The 14,012-nt window shown below is 39.2% G+C and overlaps 1 protein-coding gene across 3 annotated transcripts in view; it reads left to right on the forward strand.

Moving 5' to 3' along the window:
• The window catches only part of pde4d (phosphodiesterase 4D, cAMP-specific), a 143,744-nt gene that overhangs the window by 1,917 nt on the left and 127,815 nt on the right, over positions 1–14,012 (forward strand). For 2 of the 3 annotated variants that reach the window (XM_026321370.1, XM_026321369.1), the window contains one exon: positions 13,188–13,278. In XM_026321370.1, coding sequence (XP_026177155.1) covers positions 13,234–13,278 — 45 coding nt within the window. In that variant the 5' untranslated portion in view covers positions 13,188–13,233. Of the gene's footprint in view, positions 1–12,965; positions 13,011–13,187; positions 13,279–14,012 lie in introns of those variants that run through there. The other variant, XM_026321371.1, reaches the window with a different exon arrangement.

Here is a 14,012-nt window from a genome sequence, read left to right on the forward strand (position 1 = left end):
AAAGCATCTGTTGGCTTAAAACCTAATATTAGTGACAATGTCAATTAAACTATTTATTGAACTTTATCATACTGAAGTGGCTCAGTTAGCAGGAGTAGCTTTGAATAATACAGTCAGTGATGTAGCTTTTATGACTTTCCAGAGGTGAAGGGTTGGACTTCAGCAATAGCAAAGGACCAGTGTGTTTTGTTCCAACAAAGTCAAATGTCACAGGTTTCCCTAAGCCATTCATGACATTTTATGAGTAGGAGTTAATGGAAAATAATATAATTTGCTTCCCAAAGCATATTCATTACTGTAATAAAGGCAGTGTTTGTTTTCCTTTATTTTTCTGGCAAGAGAAAGTATGCATCTAAAGCTCTTGTGCAGAGGCACTCCAATAATGTATACATACACCAACATGTACACACAAACACATATAAGCAAATAATTCCCAAAGCATTTAAGTATATTTTTATTGGGAACTCTCTGTCCCCATAACTTGGGGCTTTTATGGGATTTTGCTGCTCTGTTCAACTTGAATAAAATTTATTGGGCTTGGCTGATTGATTGTAAAAGTCAGGTCCTGTTTTCTCATCTTATCATCCTCAAACAGTATTTTCTTCAGTACTTCAGTATTTTCTTCAGTACTTTGACATCTGACATCTGTTTTTGAACTTTAAAATGGCAGAAAACAGGGTCTTTGCTTTTGGTTTGCTGCTTAAATACATGATATTCCCAGCATCTGATGGTTCGACAATATTGTCAAAAAGCCAGTGAAGAATATAATGTTTGACATTAAATATGAGGAGAAGTGTGACCTTTGAAACTTTCAATCTTGTATTTTCGTTTTGTGCTCACTTAAAAGACAGTAACATGCAGACATGCTTTGTGACCATCTCATAACACATAATGAGCTATGCAGAAATGTCCATAACAGCAGTCAGGAAAAGATGCAAAAAGATAAATTCCCAACCCCCCCCCCCCCTTCTCTTTCTCTCTGCAGTAGAGCCCAATAAACACTGACCTTCAGCATAGCTAGATGGTGTCAGGGGAACCGCAACACAATGTTTTAGTTTTAAGTCGCACTGTTGTGGTCAGTAGTGGGGAAGGTTCAGCCTTTAATTGATGCCATGAACACCAGCATAAACAAGAACTGACGAAACTGATGACGATATTTGAGAGGATCTCTGCCTCTGCAGCGGCATCTGTGTGTGATGACTTTGTTACGTTAGGCAGGAAGAATGACCTCCAAGGGACATGAGAGAGAAGACAAGAGAAACAGCTGGGGTTTGGAGTTCACTTGTACTTCCTTTCCCCCTTATTAAACTGGAAGTCCTGTCATTGTGTTAGCTTTGTTTTTTTTTTTTAAAGAAAGAGTAACCGCTTACACTACTTTTACAGATGGAGAGCTAGTGATATGGGATCTGCCCTGGTCTAAATTGTCAAGGGTATGGGTGGTGGGGGGTTTAATAATATCTCAAGAGAGTGCTGGTATGTGCTGGTCATCTTTTGGTCATGTCTCGCACGGCACATCCTGGTTCTTTAACAAATACAAAATACTCATTTTTCCTCAGCTGCAGAAACTTTCCATAAACTTGATATTTTCTATGTTTAGACTAGGTCATGGAAATGTTGCTTTTAATTAAATGTAGACAAATGCCCAGAAAGCTTTGTGCTCCTCCAGATTGAGGCAATTTATTCCTTTAAAACAAACTCTATATATATATATTTTTTTTTACTTATGGTATTGCACATAAACACACGCACAGTGAGCATCTGTCCAGCGTTACCTCTGTGGCTATCGCAACAGGACAGTATTAAAAAAAAAAAAGAGAGCTCCCCACTTTCAGCAGTCTGAGCTGGACAGCAGAGTAAAATAAATGCATTCAGCATTTAGTGAAAATTCCAGTTCCTTCATAGTCAAACGACTGGAGAGAGCTGCGCTGTAACACATCATCTTGTCTCTGACTTAGAATTGATTGCATTACTCAGAGTGACCCCACACTGCAGAGTAATTGAAGTTAAGGGTCAGTTATTTATTTAGACATGGATATGAGATGGGACTGTACAAAATCCTTTCTAAACCGTTAATCTATTTTTCTTTCTCACTCCTACTCAATGTTTCTCTCACTGCAGTAGGTGGAAAAGCATTCTGTAAAGTCTGAGTCTATGTGACCATCTAAGGATATCTCAGGCAGACCTAAATTAATATCTAACGTAACATGATGTGCAACATCTGTGCATTAACAACTGCCTCATACTTTCAAGTCATGCAGTTTTGCACAACTTTAACTTTATACATCTTTAAAAATAATTTGCACAGATCAGACTTTGTTACATTAGCTGTACATGTGTAGGTTAACTGTTTGCTACATAAAGTGTTAGCAAATATTCTATTGAAATAACCTTTTGTCAGGTATTGTGCTACACCACTGATTGTTTACATCTCTACATTACACCTGTAATTATGGGTAATCAAAAATTTGTGATAGCTTTGTTCTGCTATATTTATCTCAGAATCAGTCAATGTTAACTATATTATCTTTATTCAGGCCTAATTAATATGTAGTGTTTTGTTTTTATTTTTTTTTTTTGTTTTTTTTTTTTTGCCTGATGAACAGGTTGTGTGAGCATTTTAGCTGGAAAACATTTGGTTTTCTGCTATTATGTACTGTAGGTGCCATCACTTCTCTGCTTTTTTGACTGGGCTGACTGGTAAATCCTGACCCCTGCAATGGAGAAATCAGCACTACCCATCCCTGTTCTTCTTCCACTGGAAATGTTTTTATAAAAATAAGATTACAGATCACATTACATCAGCTTTCTGCCTCTCCTTGTATAAGCTGAGGCTAAACTATGCTTCAGAAGGTGGGCCTTCTTTACATAACATGATGAAAATAATCAGAAATGACAAGTCACCTCAGCAGAGTTTTGGCAATATTTTCCTCAGCGGATTGGTTCATCTGCTTACCTTAACCCAGTGTAATCTTCACAACTTGTGCTCATGGGAGAGAGCTGCTCCACTGGCAAAAACATTCACTACAGGAACCAAAATATCCATGCACCATTTGTTTTAGCACGGATCATCTGATTTGTATTGCCCAATGCAACCACAGGGGGACACAATCCAGTGTCTTCATGTGCCAGTCCCAAGTCCGGGTAAATGCAGAGGGTTGTGTCACTAAGGGCATCCAACGTAAAATTTAAGCCAAATCAAACATGCAAATCACAAATATGACTTCCATACCAGATCGGTCATGGCCCGGGTTAACAACGACCGCCACTGGTACTGTTGACTTACAGGGTGCCAGTGGAAATTGGACTACTGTTGGTCAAAGAAGGAGAGGAGGAAGGCGTGTTCGTAGGCAAAGAGAGAAGAGGAAGGGCAGGAGTGTAGGACTTAGACTAGGGACTTTGAATGTAGGGACTTCGTCAGGGAAAACTAGAGAGTTGGCTGATATGATGGAGAGAAGAAAGGTGGATATCTTGTGTGTTCAGGAGACCAGGTGGAAAGGTAGCAAGGCCTATAGATTAGGAGCAGGGTTCAAGCTGTTTTATCATGGTGTGGATGGAAAGAGGAATGGAGTAGGAGTTATCCTGAAGGAGCATTTTGCCAGGAATGTTCTGGAGGTGAAGAGAGTGTCAGATAGGGTGATGAGTCTGAAGCTGGAAGTTGAAGGTGTGATGTTGAATGTTGTCAGTGGTTTTGCCCCACAGGTGGGATGTCAGTTAGTAGAGAAGGAGAAATTCTGGAGGGAGATGGATGAGGTGATTCAGGGTGTCCCTAGTGGTGAGAGAGTGGTGACTGGGGCAGACTTCAACGGACATGTTGGTGAGGGAAACAGAGGTGATGAGGAACTGATGGGTAAGTTTGGTATGCAGGACAGGAATGCAGAAGGACAGATGGTGATAGACTTCTCAAAAAGGATGGAAATGGCTGTAGTGAACACATTTTTCCAGTAAAGGGAGGAGCATCGAGTGACATATAAGAGTGGAGGCAGGAGCACACAAGTTGATTACATCTTGTACAGACGTTTCAACCTGAAAGAGATCAGTGACTGCAAAGTAATGGCTGGGGAGAGTGTAGCCAGACAGCATAGGATGGTGGTGTGTAGGATGACTCTGGTGGTGAGGAAGATGAAGAGGACCTGTGGAGGTATGGAAGTGTTTAGGAGAGGTGGCAGTAGAGTTTTTGACTGGGCTACTTAACAAGATCTTGGAGAGTGAGAGGATGCCTGGGGAATGGAGGAGAAGTGTACTGGTGCCCATCTTTAAGAACAAGGGAGACGTGCAGAGAAATAAAGCTGATGAGTCACACAATGAAGTTATGGGAAAGAGTAGTGGAGGCTTTGCTGAGGTCAGAAGTGAGCATTTATGAGCAGCATTATGGGTTCATGCCAAGAAAGAGAACCACAGATACAATATTTGCTTTGAGAATGCTGATGGTGAAGTACAGAGAAGGCCAGAAGGAGCTGCATTGTGTCTTTGTAGATTTGGAAAAAGCGTATGACTGGTGCTGAGAGAGGAGCTGTGGTTTTGTATGAGGAAGTCTGGAGTGGCAGAGAAGTATGTTCGAGTGGTGCAGGACATGTATGAGAGCTGTAAGACAGTGGTGAGGTGTGCTGTAGGGGTGACAGAGGAGTTCAAGGTGGAGGTGGGACTGCACCAAGGATCGGCTTTGAGCCCCTTCTTGTTTGCTGTGGTGATGGACAGGCAGATGAGGTTAGACAGGAATCTACATGGACCATGATGTTTGCAGATGACATTGTCATCTGTAGTGAGAGCAGGGAGCAGGTGGAGGAAAATCTAGAGAGGTGGAGGTTTGCTCTGGAAAGGAGAGGAATGAAGGTTAGCCGCAGTAAAACAGAGTACATGTGTGTAAATGAGAGGGACTCAAGTAGAACTGTGAGGTTACAGGGAGTAGAGGTGAAGAAGGTGGAGGATTTTAAGTACCTAGGGTCAACAGTCCAGAGCAACGGAGAGTGTGGAAAAGAAGTGAAGAGACGTGTGCAAGCAGGTTGGAACGGGTGGAGGAAAGAGTCAGGTGTGATGTGTGACAAAAGAGTGTCAGCAAGAATGAAAGGAAAGGTGGACAAGACAGTGGTGAGACCAGCAATGTTGTCTGGTTTAGAGACGGTGGCACTGAGAAAAAGACAGGAGGCAGAGCTGGAGGTAGCAGAGCTGAAGATGTTGAGGTTCTCTCTGGGAGTGATGAGGATGGATAGGATCAGGAATGAGGACATCAGATCACACTTTGAATGCAGCATTGTCATTGTTTTCACTGCGTGTCCAGGGGCACAGCAATGAGCTCAACTCACCTCCAGTATAGGTTGAATGCAGCAGTTTGTCTTGAATTCCTCAATGGAAGCAATTGCAAAACTGTGATTGTGAGATAGTGCAGAACAATGGATTCATGGATAGTGATCAGTCAGATATGAGATCACTCATAGACTAGAAATAAATTAATACCATAATTACAGGAAAAGAGTTTTACAACTTCAAGACGTCCACCCTCACATCTCCCCCCACCCCCCTCCCGAACATGTACTTATTCACATCCATGTTGCATTAATTGAATATATGATTAGGAGTTATTTTTATATACTGCTGAGAGGTACTGAAAAAAATGGGATTCAGCCAAGTAGTTTTCTTTTTGTGTTCTTCAGCTGTTATGATTATGAAACAGGTATTAAATTATACTTTGTGTAGTTAGTTATAGTAGCAATAGTTCCATATGCCTGAGTTAAATAAACATATAGTGTGTTTTTTGTATTTAAGGGTAAGATATGATATTTTTAAGATATGATATTGTGCAGTACCATTTGCAGTCACATGGAAGCAATTTGGTCTGTTAAAATATTGTGGAGACACATTTACAGGAGCTGATGCTATTGTGCCAAGGGAAAAATCATGTCAGGCCTGGAGGAAAAGTTTTTTAATGTGCTTAGACACTGCGTCAAGAAGTTTTTGTGTGTATGTGTGTCAGAGATAGGACTATGTACTGTTAGATTCACTATAAGCAGTAATTTATTTAAAAGTTAATCAAATCTTTGTTTTGATTATTATACAAAGGCACTGCAATCATTAAGTTCAAATTCAACTTAAGTTTACAACAAATTTACAACATACTAAATAAAGGCTAATTGTAACCATGCTTTAAACTGAAATAATGTCAGCCTGCTAGACAGATGTGCCTGTTTTTCTAATTATGTTTACCCAAACTGATGTAAATGTACAGAAAGGGGCTGGTAAGGCACTCAGCATTTAATTACTCTGCCAGTCATTTTTTTTAACTAACCAGGTCATTACATAGGAAGAAAACCACTAGGACTGGGTTCATGACCCCAACATTAAGTAGCTTCGCTGTGTTCAGTCATCAGTATCCACACTAAATCACATCTGGTGGAAGAGATGCAGGCAGAGAATTGGCTCACCACTGCATGCCTGCTGTTTTCTGCTGGGCTGTATGGAAAGGAGTGACTCATCCCCAGCTCTGCAGGGCCTACTACTGCCTTGGGTCAGTGATGTCATTATGCTGTACCAGTCCATGTATATGAGAGAAATGGGCTAGTAGACAATGCCATTTACACAGTGTGTGAGTAAGAGGGATAGAAAAACAGGCTCTCATCACAATTAGAAGATAAAAACAGAAACACACCACAAATGTTTAAAATTGTGCAATTTTACATCATTAGAACTGTCACTAATGGATGTGATAGTTTCAGCTCATTTGTAAACAATGTACAATATTGTAATAGTTATTGTGAATGAAAAAAAACATGTCTATTCAGTAGAATTTTTTTTTATCATAGTGGTGGACAGAAAACACAGGAGTGAGTGGAACAAGAGATACAGCCAAATGTAGCTCAGTGGGAACCTCTAGTGGCTGCTCTACACTGTTGTTTTGCTTCTGCAGTATGCCTTGAATTCAACACTGGGATTCTGGGTACTACTGTTTATCCACTAATGTGGCATATTGCTGCTATTAGTTTATGTTGATAAACAAATGCATATGTCCAACATTAATAAAAATGACAGTGGAATTGAAAAGTGGATGTATTCAGCCAATCTATAGTAAGATTATTTTGGGTTGATAGTGACAGGACTACGTATTGGACATACACTCACCTCGCATTAAAGCTGCATAGAATGATTTAGTGATTTGTTTACTTTCAGCCACTTGGGAGCAGCAATAGATGCCCTAAGAACAAAACTGACAAGAGAACCATTCATTTGTTGTTGTGTTTGTGTCCACCTGAAAAATCCTGGTCCTGGGAAAATCATATATTTGTGTTTGGCTGCCAAATTCTCCACTCTGTTTATCTCTTAGTCATTAGTTTTGTGTTTTATTTCCTACTCAGAGAAATCAGTCATTTTCCTTAAACATTTATTAAGTGATGAACATGAATGTAATGCATGTCATGCTTTAGTAAAGCTCTTCTATTAAGCTGAAGGACTAGTAAGAGGAAGGTTTAAAAACATCTTTGTGATATCCTGAATACTAGGAGCAGGGGTTAAGCTCTAAACATGCAGAGAGATTTCATCACTCTTTTGTTACACTCCCCCCGTCTGGTACGTTAAATCTTAGCTACAGCCATTTTTATCAGATGAGTAGTATTCCCTGTAAATAAATGGACTATGGCTTTGTGGAATGGCCCTGTGATTGAAGCGATTTAATGAGGTTATTTTATTGATAATAAGTAATGGATGTGGTGGCAGCAAGAGCTCAAAGGATTTAACTGTCCTAAACATTTTTTTTTTTCTGAGTGGCTGGAAGATGTGGCCGTTAGTGAAAACAGACATTTGACAGCAGACATAAACAGTTTCTCTCTCACCAGATGCTAACCTTCGTAAATGGCATCTCATTTAGTGGTGATAGAACGTTTTTCTTTGTTGCAGCTGTCATCATGCAAATGACAGACATTTTAACATGTAACTGAAGTGCACATCAGAGTGTTTGAGTTAAGTTTGATGTAGGACAGGCTCACATAAATCAAAGCCATCTGACTGTCATTCTTGACAGTACTGTCATCGATTTTATTCCCAAAATGTTTAGCCAGAACAGTTTCAGTACTTAGTTTCAAGATACCCAAGAAATGCTTATCGCAAACTTTGCATTTCCTTATGTTTTTCGGCTTTTAGTGAAAACCATAAAAGGGTAATCCATCTATAAGTGGTAAGTGATCTGTTCAATTTTTTATAAAATAGAAGCCAATTGGAATCAGATAGAGCATAATTGTCAATGCCCAGTTGAAAATCAAGCTGTTTACAAAATACTCCCACATCTGATGACCACAATTTCGCAGCACAAAAATCAAACAAAATGTGTGACTCATACTTGGGACTGGCAGACAACAAAACAAATGCAGGACAATTATTCTAAAAGAGTATGAGGTGTGAGACCTAATTTACATTTTAAGCAAATGTTATTGTATTTTTATCCCTGGTCCACATGCTGTGAAATTGTTTTCCACTGGTACAAATGGCTCATCACTGTCAACAAAGTGCTACTGGAATGAACGGAAAGGAAATTGAGCTGTTTTGCCAGATACAGCTTTATATCAGCCACTTTCAATTTGTACATAGTTGAGAGTGAATTGATGCTCTTACAGGCACTGCATATGATCAGGTGTATACTTTAGAAGAAGAGAATAAAGTCTTATAATCCCTCTTGAAATAGAAAGTCTGTGCCATGTGACAGTATATATCTATCGTTTGCAAGTTGTTTGAAAGGCACATGTGTACAGATGTAAGGCACGTGTGTACAGATGTATGTTGCCATGGCTTTGACTCTTAATATGCGTGAGTGTGATTGTATTACAGGAAGAAGAGGTGACAATGCTCCAGTGGTTTGGTGGTAGCTGATTTATGTGGTAAATGGATTGAAATATTGTTGTGGCAAGTAACAATGTAAAGGGCAGGACAAGAGCAGATAAACAAAAGCAGTGACTGACTCTCCATCATACAACAATATCAAATAAAGTTTGTTTTTTTTCCCCTTTATGTCTAGTAATCACAGCACCACTTGGAGGAGCCCATGCTATGTTTCACTTCAACCCAGTGGGCACACTGCTGTGTACTGCCCAATGCTGACTACTGAGCCTTCTTTTCTATTCATTCATTCCTCCCTACAAGAGCCCATCTTACTTTAAATGTGGTTCAGCAGTGATCTTAAAGCTGCAATCAATGACCAAAATACAATTACTAAATCAACAGGATAATAATGTGCACTGCCATCTTTGGCAAGTGAATGAACTCCATGAGGTGGAAAAATCCACTTCTGTCAATGGCTGGAATAATGAGGATGATTGGATGGTACATGGGGAGCTTTTATGAGCATCAAGCAAGTGTCACTGCCTATTTACTCTGAAAACACTGCGATGTAGCATATAATGGGTTGTAATTTCTTTTAATTTACGAAGTCTAAGAAGGAGCTTTGCCAACAGCTTTGGCTGATTTGTTTACTGATTGTTTCATTTTAGTGTATACCATCTAAGATTGAATATTAATGTCAGAGATGTACAATCCTTTAGTGGCTCCTCACTAAAATATTAGCTTGACAAATTGAACAAAAAGAGCACTTGATTAATATGGTCTATGCAGATCTGACTACAAAGAGAATAAAAGTGACTGGCTATTTCAACAAAGCCACAGTGCACGGCTCATCCCAGCTGATTGAATGGCTACAATAAAAGGCTGAGATACTTTTTGAGCGATTACTCAATAAGCAGCTGTGGGAGCTCAACAAGAGAAAAGAGACGTTTCACACAGCCGCTGAAATCTGGAGCACATTAGACAGCTATGACCTTCCACTGCTGGGCAAAGCAAGCCATAGCTCAGCTCATTTTTGCTCACTCTGCTTGCTCACACAGGATAAACTCTCATTGCTCTCCTAAAGATGGCAGGAAGTTCATTGAAAAAGCCAACAGAGGATGCATTAGAGGGGCATGGGATGAAATAGCACCTGCAAAGGGAGGTTTTCATATCTTCATCTCTCCGGTGGGGCATCTTTAGGTCTAATTGTGCCTCACATAACTAAGGCTTGAGCCCAGACAGAAAGCAGCACCCTGTGGTTGCAGTGTAGGCACCCAGGCCCCGCCACACTGATCCATCACATATGCTGAGCTTCCCATCTGCATGATGAAAAAAGAAAAAAGCGAGGGCTGTGTGTTTCAGTGCACAAACACTGCTGATGCTGACTGGAAGGACTTGCAAGCATAAATAAGACAAGACAAATAAGAGAAATAAATAAGACAAGTAAATTATCACTGAAGTGATGCTCTGTGTGAAGAAGAGTGTCATGTAAGTGTTTATTTGGTTTAAAAATGCATTTTTAAACAATATTTGCAGACCAGGTCAGATTACTATCGTGCAAAGATTTAGGAAGTTTGATCAGCCCTTGGGTGCAGTTTTAATTGGGAATTTGCAAGGCAAAATTTTTATCCACTTAATGCAGCTTTTAGGAGCATGTATAACAAGGTGAATAATAATAAATGGCTGAGATGAGGAGTGTGATGTTGTTTAGTTGTCTATTCCTCCTCTTGTCTAGTGCTGATTCAGTTTTTGCTAAATTAGCCTTGTGCTTTCAAGGGTAAAATCCATCACATTATTTTAGAGAATCATATTTCTGTGCAAGGCTCACCTTGAACACACAGCAAGTGACAGAGGAAGAGCTTGAGTCTTCTTAACAGCTACTTTAGTTTAACTGGTAGCCTTTAAGTTGTTTATAATGACAATATGATGTGAACAGACAGAAAAAGTTATTGGCATTGTCATATTTAGAAAGGTTTGTATCATTGACTATTATTTATTTATTTATGGTTTATTTGATAGGGACAGATCCAATAAACATAGATTATCTTCACAAAGTAATCCAATGTCAGTATCACAGCGTTTATAGCCAATGCTATTTCACAACACCTGTCCCTAGATGGGCTTTTAACAGTAGTTTCTGCATTTTCAGTCTGTGCAATGTGTTACATGCAATCAGAGAAGAGGAACACTGACTAGTAAATAGTTGTTTTCTGTTTTCAGACTGCAGACTAGACAAATTCAAAATAATTGACTGAGTTTTCCAAGCACTGATACAATCAAAGTGCAACTGTCAGGTACAACATATCCAGCAACGCTTTGGATGCAGCATAATTATAAGGATTTTATTCTAACTCATAATAAATGTACTGTAAATGTGAGACAGCAAGTACATACATTTCATGCCATTGTTAAGAGATTTTGGTGACTGTTTTGAGTCAAGTCAGTTGTACCTGTAGGTAACACTTGCAGAAATTGCTGTATATGAGCACAAGTCAAGGCTGTGGTTTGCCCTGCACTTATCTTGTGTTCTTTGCACATGATTGCCTTTCTTATGTGCCTGATGCCATTGCACTTCTACCAAATCCCACTGTATATTATTTAGAAAAGGAAGAACAAATCTACATTTTCACTGACTTTCCAGATGGATTGATTATTTGGGGCACCGCTGAGTCTGAATGGCACTGCTCTCACCATCTCAACCCGATAAAACTGAAGGTACTTCGGTTTTCTAATGACTGCTTCAACAGCACAGATAAAGGAAGGAAAAAAAATGCTGTAAATTTCCCCTGTTGGATGCCACTTAATAAACAGGAGGAAGGAGAAAGAGAAACAGATTGTTCTTAGAAACACAAGACATCAAGGGATGCAGACATTTATTGTACAAAGGTCTAAGATGTGTGTGTATGTTATATACACATATATATATATATATATATATATATATATCCTTGGTGCTGTGCTTAACTTGTCTGGCCTCTGCAGATTTAGACACATGGGCTTTAGTACAAAATATTTTTCATGATGAAAGACAGTTTATTTATCCCCACATCATACAAAGCCTATGAAGCATGCCATGACCAATCCCTCTCCTCTTCTCTTCTCTCCTCTCCTCAGAGCTAAATCGATGGCGGCTGTCCGATCAGCTATGTCTGTTTTTATGTCTGTGGTAATTACCTGTCACAATGCTCTTGAGCCGAAAGACCAGAGTGGAAGATAATATGTGACCTGTTTGACTGATCTCTCATTCAAAGTGCATCCAGTGTTGCTGATGAGTCCTGGTAGAACTGGACAGAGAGGGGATAGTGTTGTTTCTGTGCTTTTGCACCATGAAAATGCAGGCTTATGGTGTAAATAGCATGTGACATGCAGGTATATTGGTTGTTTTGCATTGCATAGGCTTATAAAAAAAAAAAGTCATTGCTCACCTGGGTACCACTAATGTGGAAGAGAGACAACCAAAAATGAAGTTTCTGTTGCAGGAAGAATATCTTGTTTAGGCACATAAGCATTCAAAGTTGATCAAACTATATATAGTAGAGAGAGAGAGAGAGAGAGAGAGAGAGAGAGAGAGAGAGAGAGAGAGAGAGAGAGAGTTAGAAAGTTAGAAAAAGCAGATCAAAATGAGGATTTCGGAGTTGTCTGCTTACTTTCTTAATGCTTCCTGCAGGTCGATAACAACGAGAGAAACCTAGACGTGAGAGGAATGATAAATCATAAATTGGTTGTCTATAAGCTTCAATCAAACCAAACCAGAATTTGATTATTTACTTTTCTTTGAAGTTCTACAGGATTTTCTGTGTCTGTCACCACACTTTAAACTGTGAAATGTTTTGGACATCCAGTTCAGTACAATTGGTCTTGGCTGAGTGTGTGCGTGTGTGAGAGAGAGACAGAGAGAGGTGCATGTAGAGTCGGGGTTATTCGGCCAGGTAAACAGAACAGGGTTGTGTAACTCTGGCTGATAATTCACTGACCTTTACCGTTTACAATCTAATGCATTCTAATGGGCCAGTGGATCTCAGCACGGCCCCTTTTCATCAACACACACACATTCGTACACACGGATACCTGGTTGTCTAGGAGATCAAAGCTTTCATATTCTGAAAACACAAATCCCTGGACGGTGGTATAACTCACCTTTAGGCTGTTGCGATACACATTTTAAAACCCCCATACACTGCATATAATTTCTTTTACAGCTTTGTACAGTTTGTGTATGTGCTTTATATTTATTTTTTTTCTTATTTAGGTAAAATTTTACATGTAGTAGCCTAAAGCTATTTAAAAAGAACAACAGAAATGTAGTTTTAACTTTAGTTTTTTTATTCTTTATAAAACCAGTTTGTCTGTCTCCTCACAAGTGTTTTGCTTGCATTTTTTTGCCACCCCAGACTCAGTGTGACTAAGCCCTGCCTGTTTTCAGAGGTGGCACACACCATGCAAAAGAATGACCGGTCCGGGGACGACAGCCAGCGGGACAGTGTAAGTTTTTATTTCTTCTATTCTATACCATAACGCTGTATATGAAATTATGTACAGTCTGGGTTATTTATGCTGCAGCTGTTGCAAAGTTTTTGTTATTTGTGGATTCCAAAAATTAAATTGTTTACACAGTAAATTACGGAGCTATTTGGTTCTTTCTGGGAATTAACAAGTTTACACCGATTTCAGCCGTTAGTGGTGACATGGGATGGAAACCCCCAAACATGACACATACAGTAAATGTAGGATGACTCTCATAGACTTCATGCTGTGGCTCATTAGCAAAGTCATCCCTAGATTAATGAGATGAAATACTTATTTTGTATGATAAATTCTTTTAAATTTTTAAAACAGTTTCCTTTTTGTGTACAAGTAAAGATAGATTGTTTTCGTAACAATCAGCAGTTCAAGACCCAAAGATGATCTGTCATGTAGATGAATTTTTATTTTTGCCTGGTATCTTACTTGGAGGGGAAAAAATCTATTACCAAAATAATTGTAAATAATTTTTATGTCAGTTAGCAAATTGAAAGTAGCTGTTAATATCATATACATATAACTATCTAACTGTACAGATTATTATATGTTTTCAGCAATAAATGATTAAGTCATTTATTTAGGTGCCCTTGTTATTGAATCTAATGCTATGGTTTCATTTCGTTACATTCTGCATCTCCTTCAGCACTCATCCCACACAACAGCTACACTACCACCAACATCTAAACCACCATATC

Source organism: Mastacembelus armatus, chromosome 9 (genome assembly GCF_900324485.2).
Source record: "Mastacembelus armatus chromosome 9, fMasArm1.2, whole genome shotgun sequence".
In the NCBI taxonomy this organism is placed as follows: domain Eukaryota; kingdom Metazoa; phylum Chordata; class Actinopteri; order Synbranchiformes; family Mastacembelidae; genus Mastacembelus; species Mastacembelus armatus.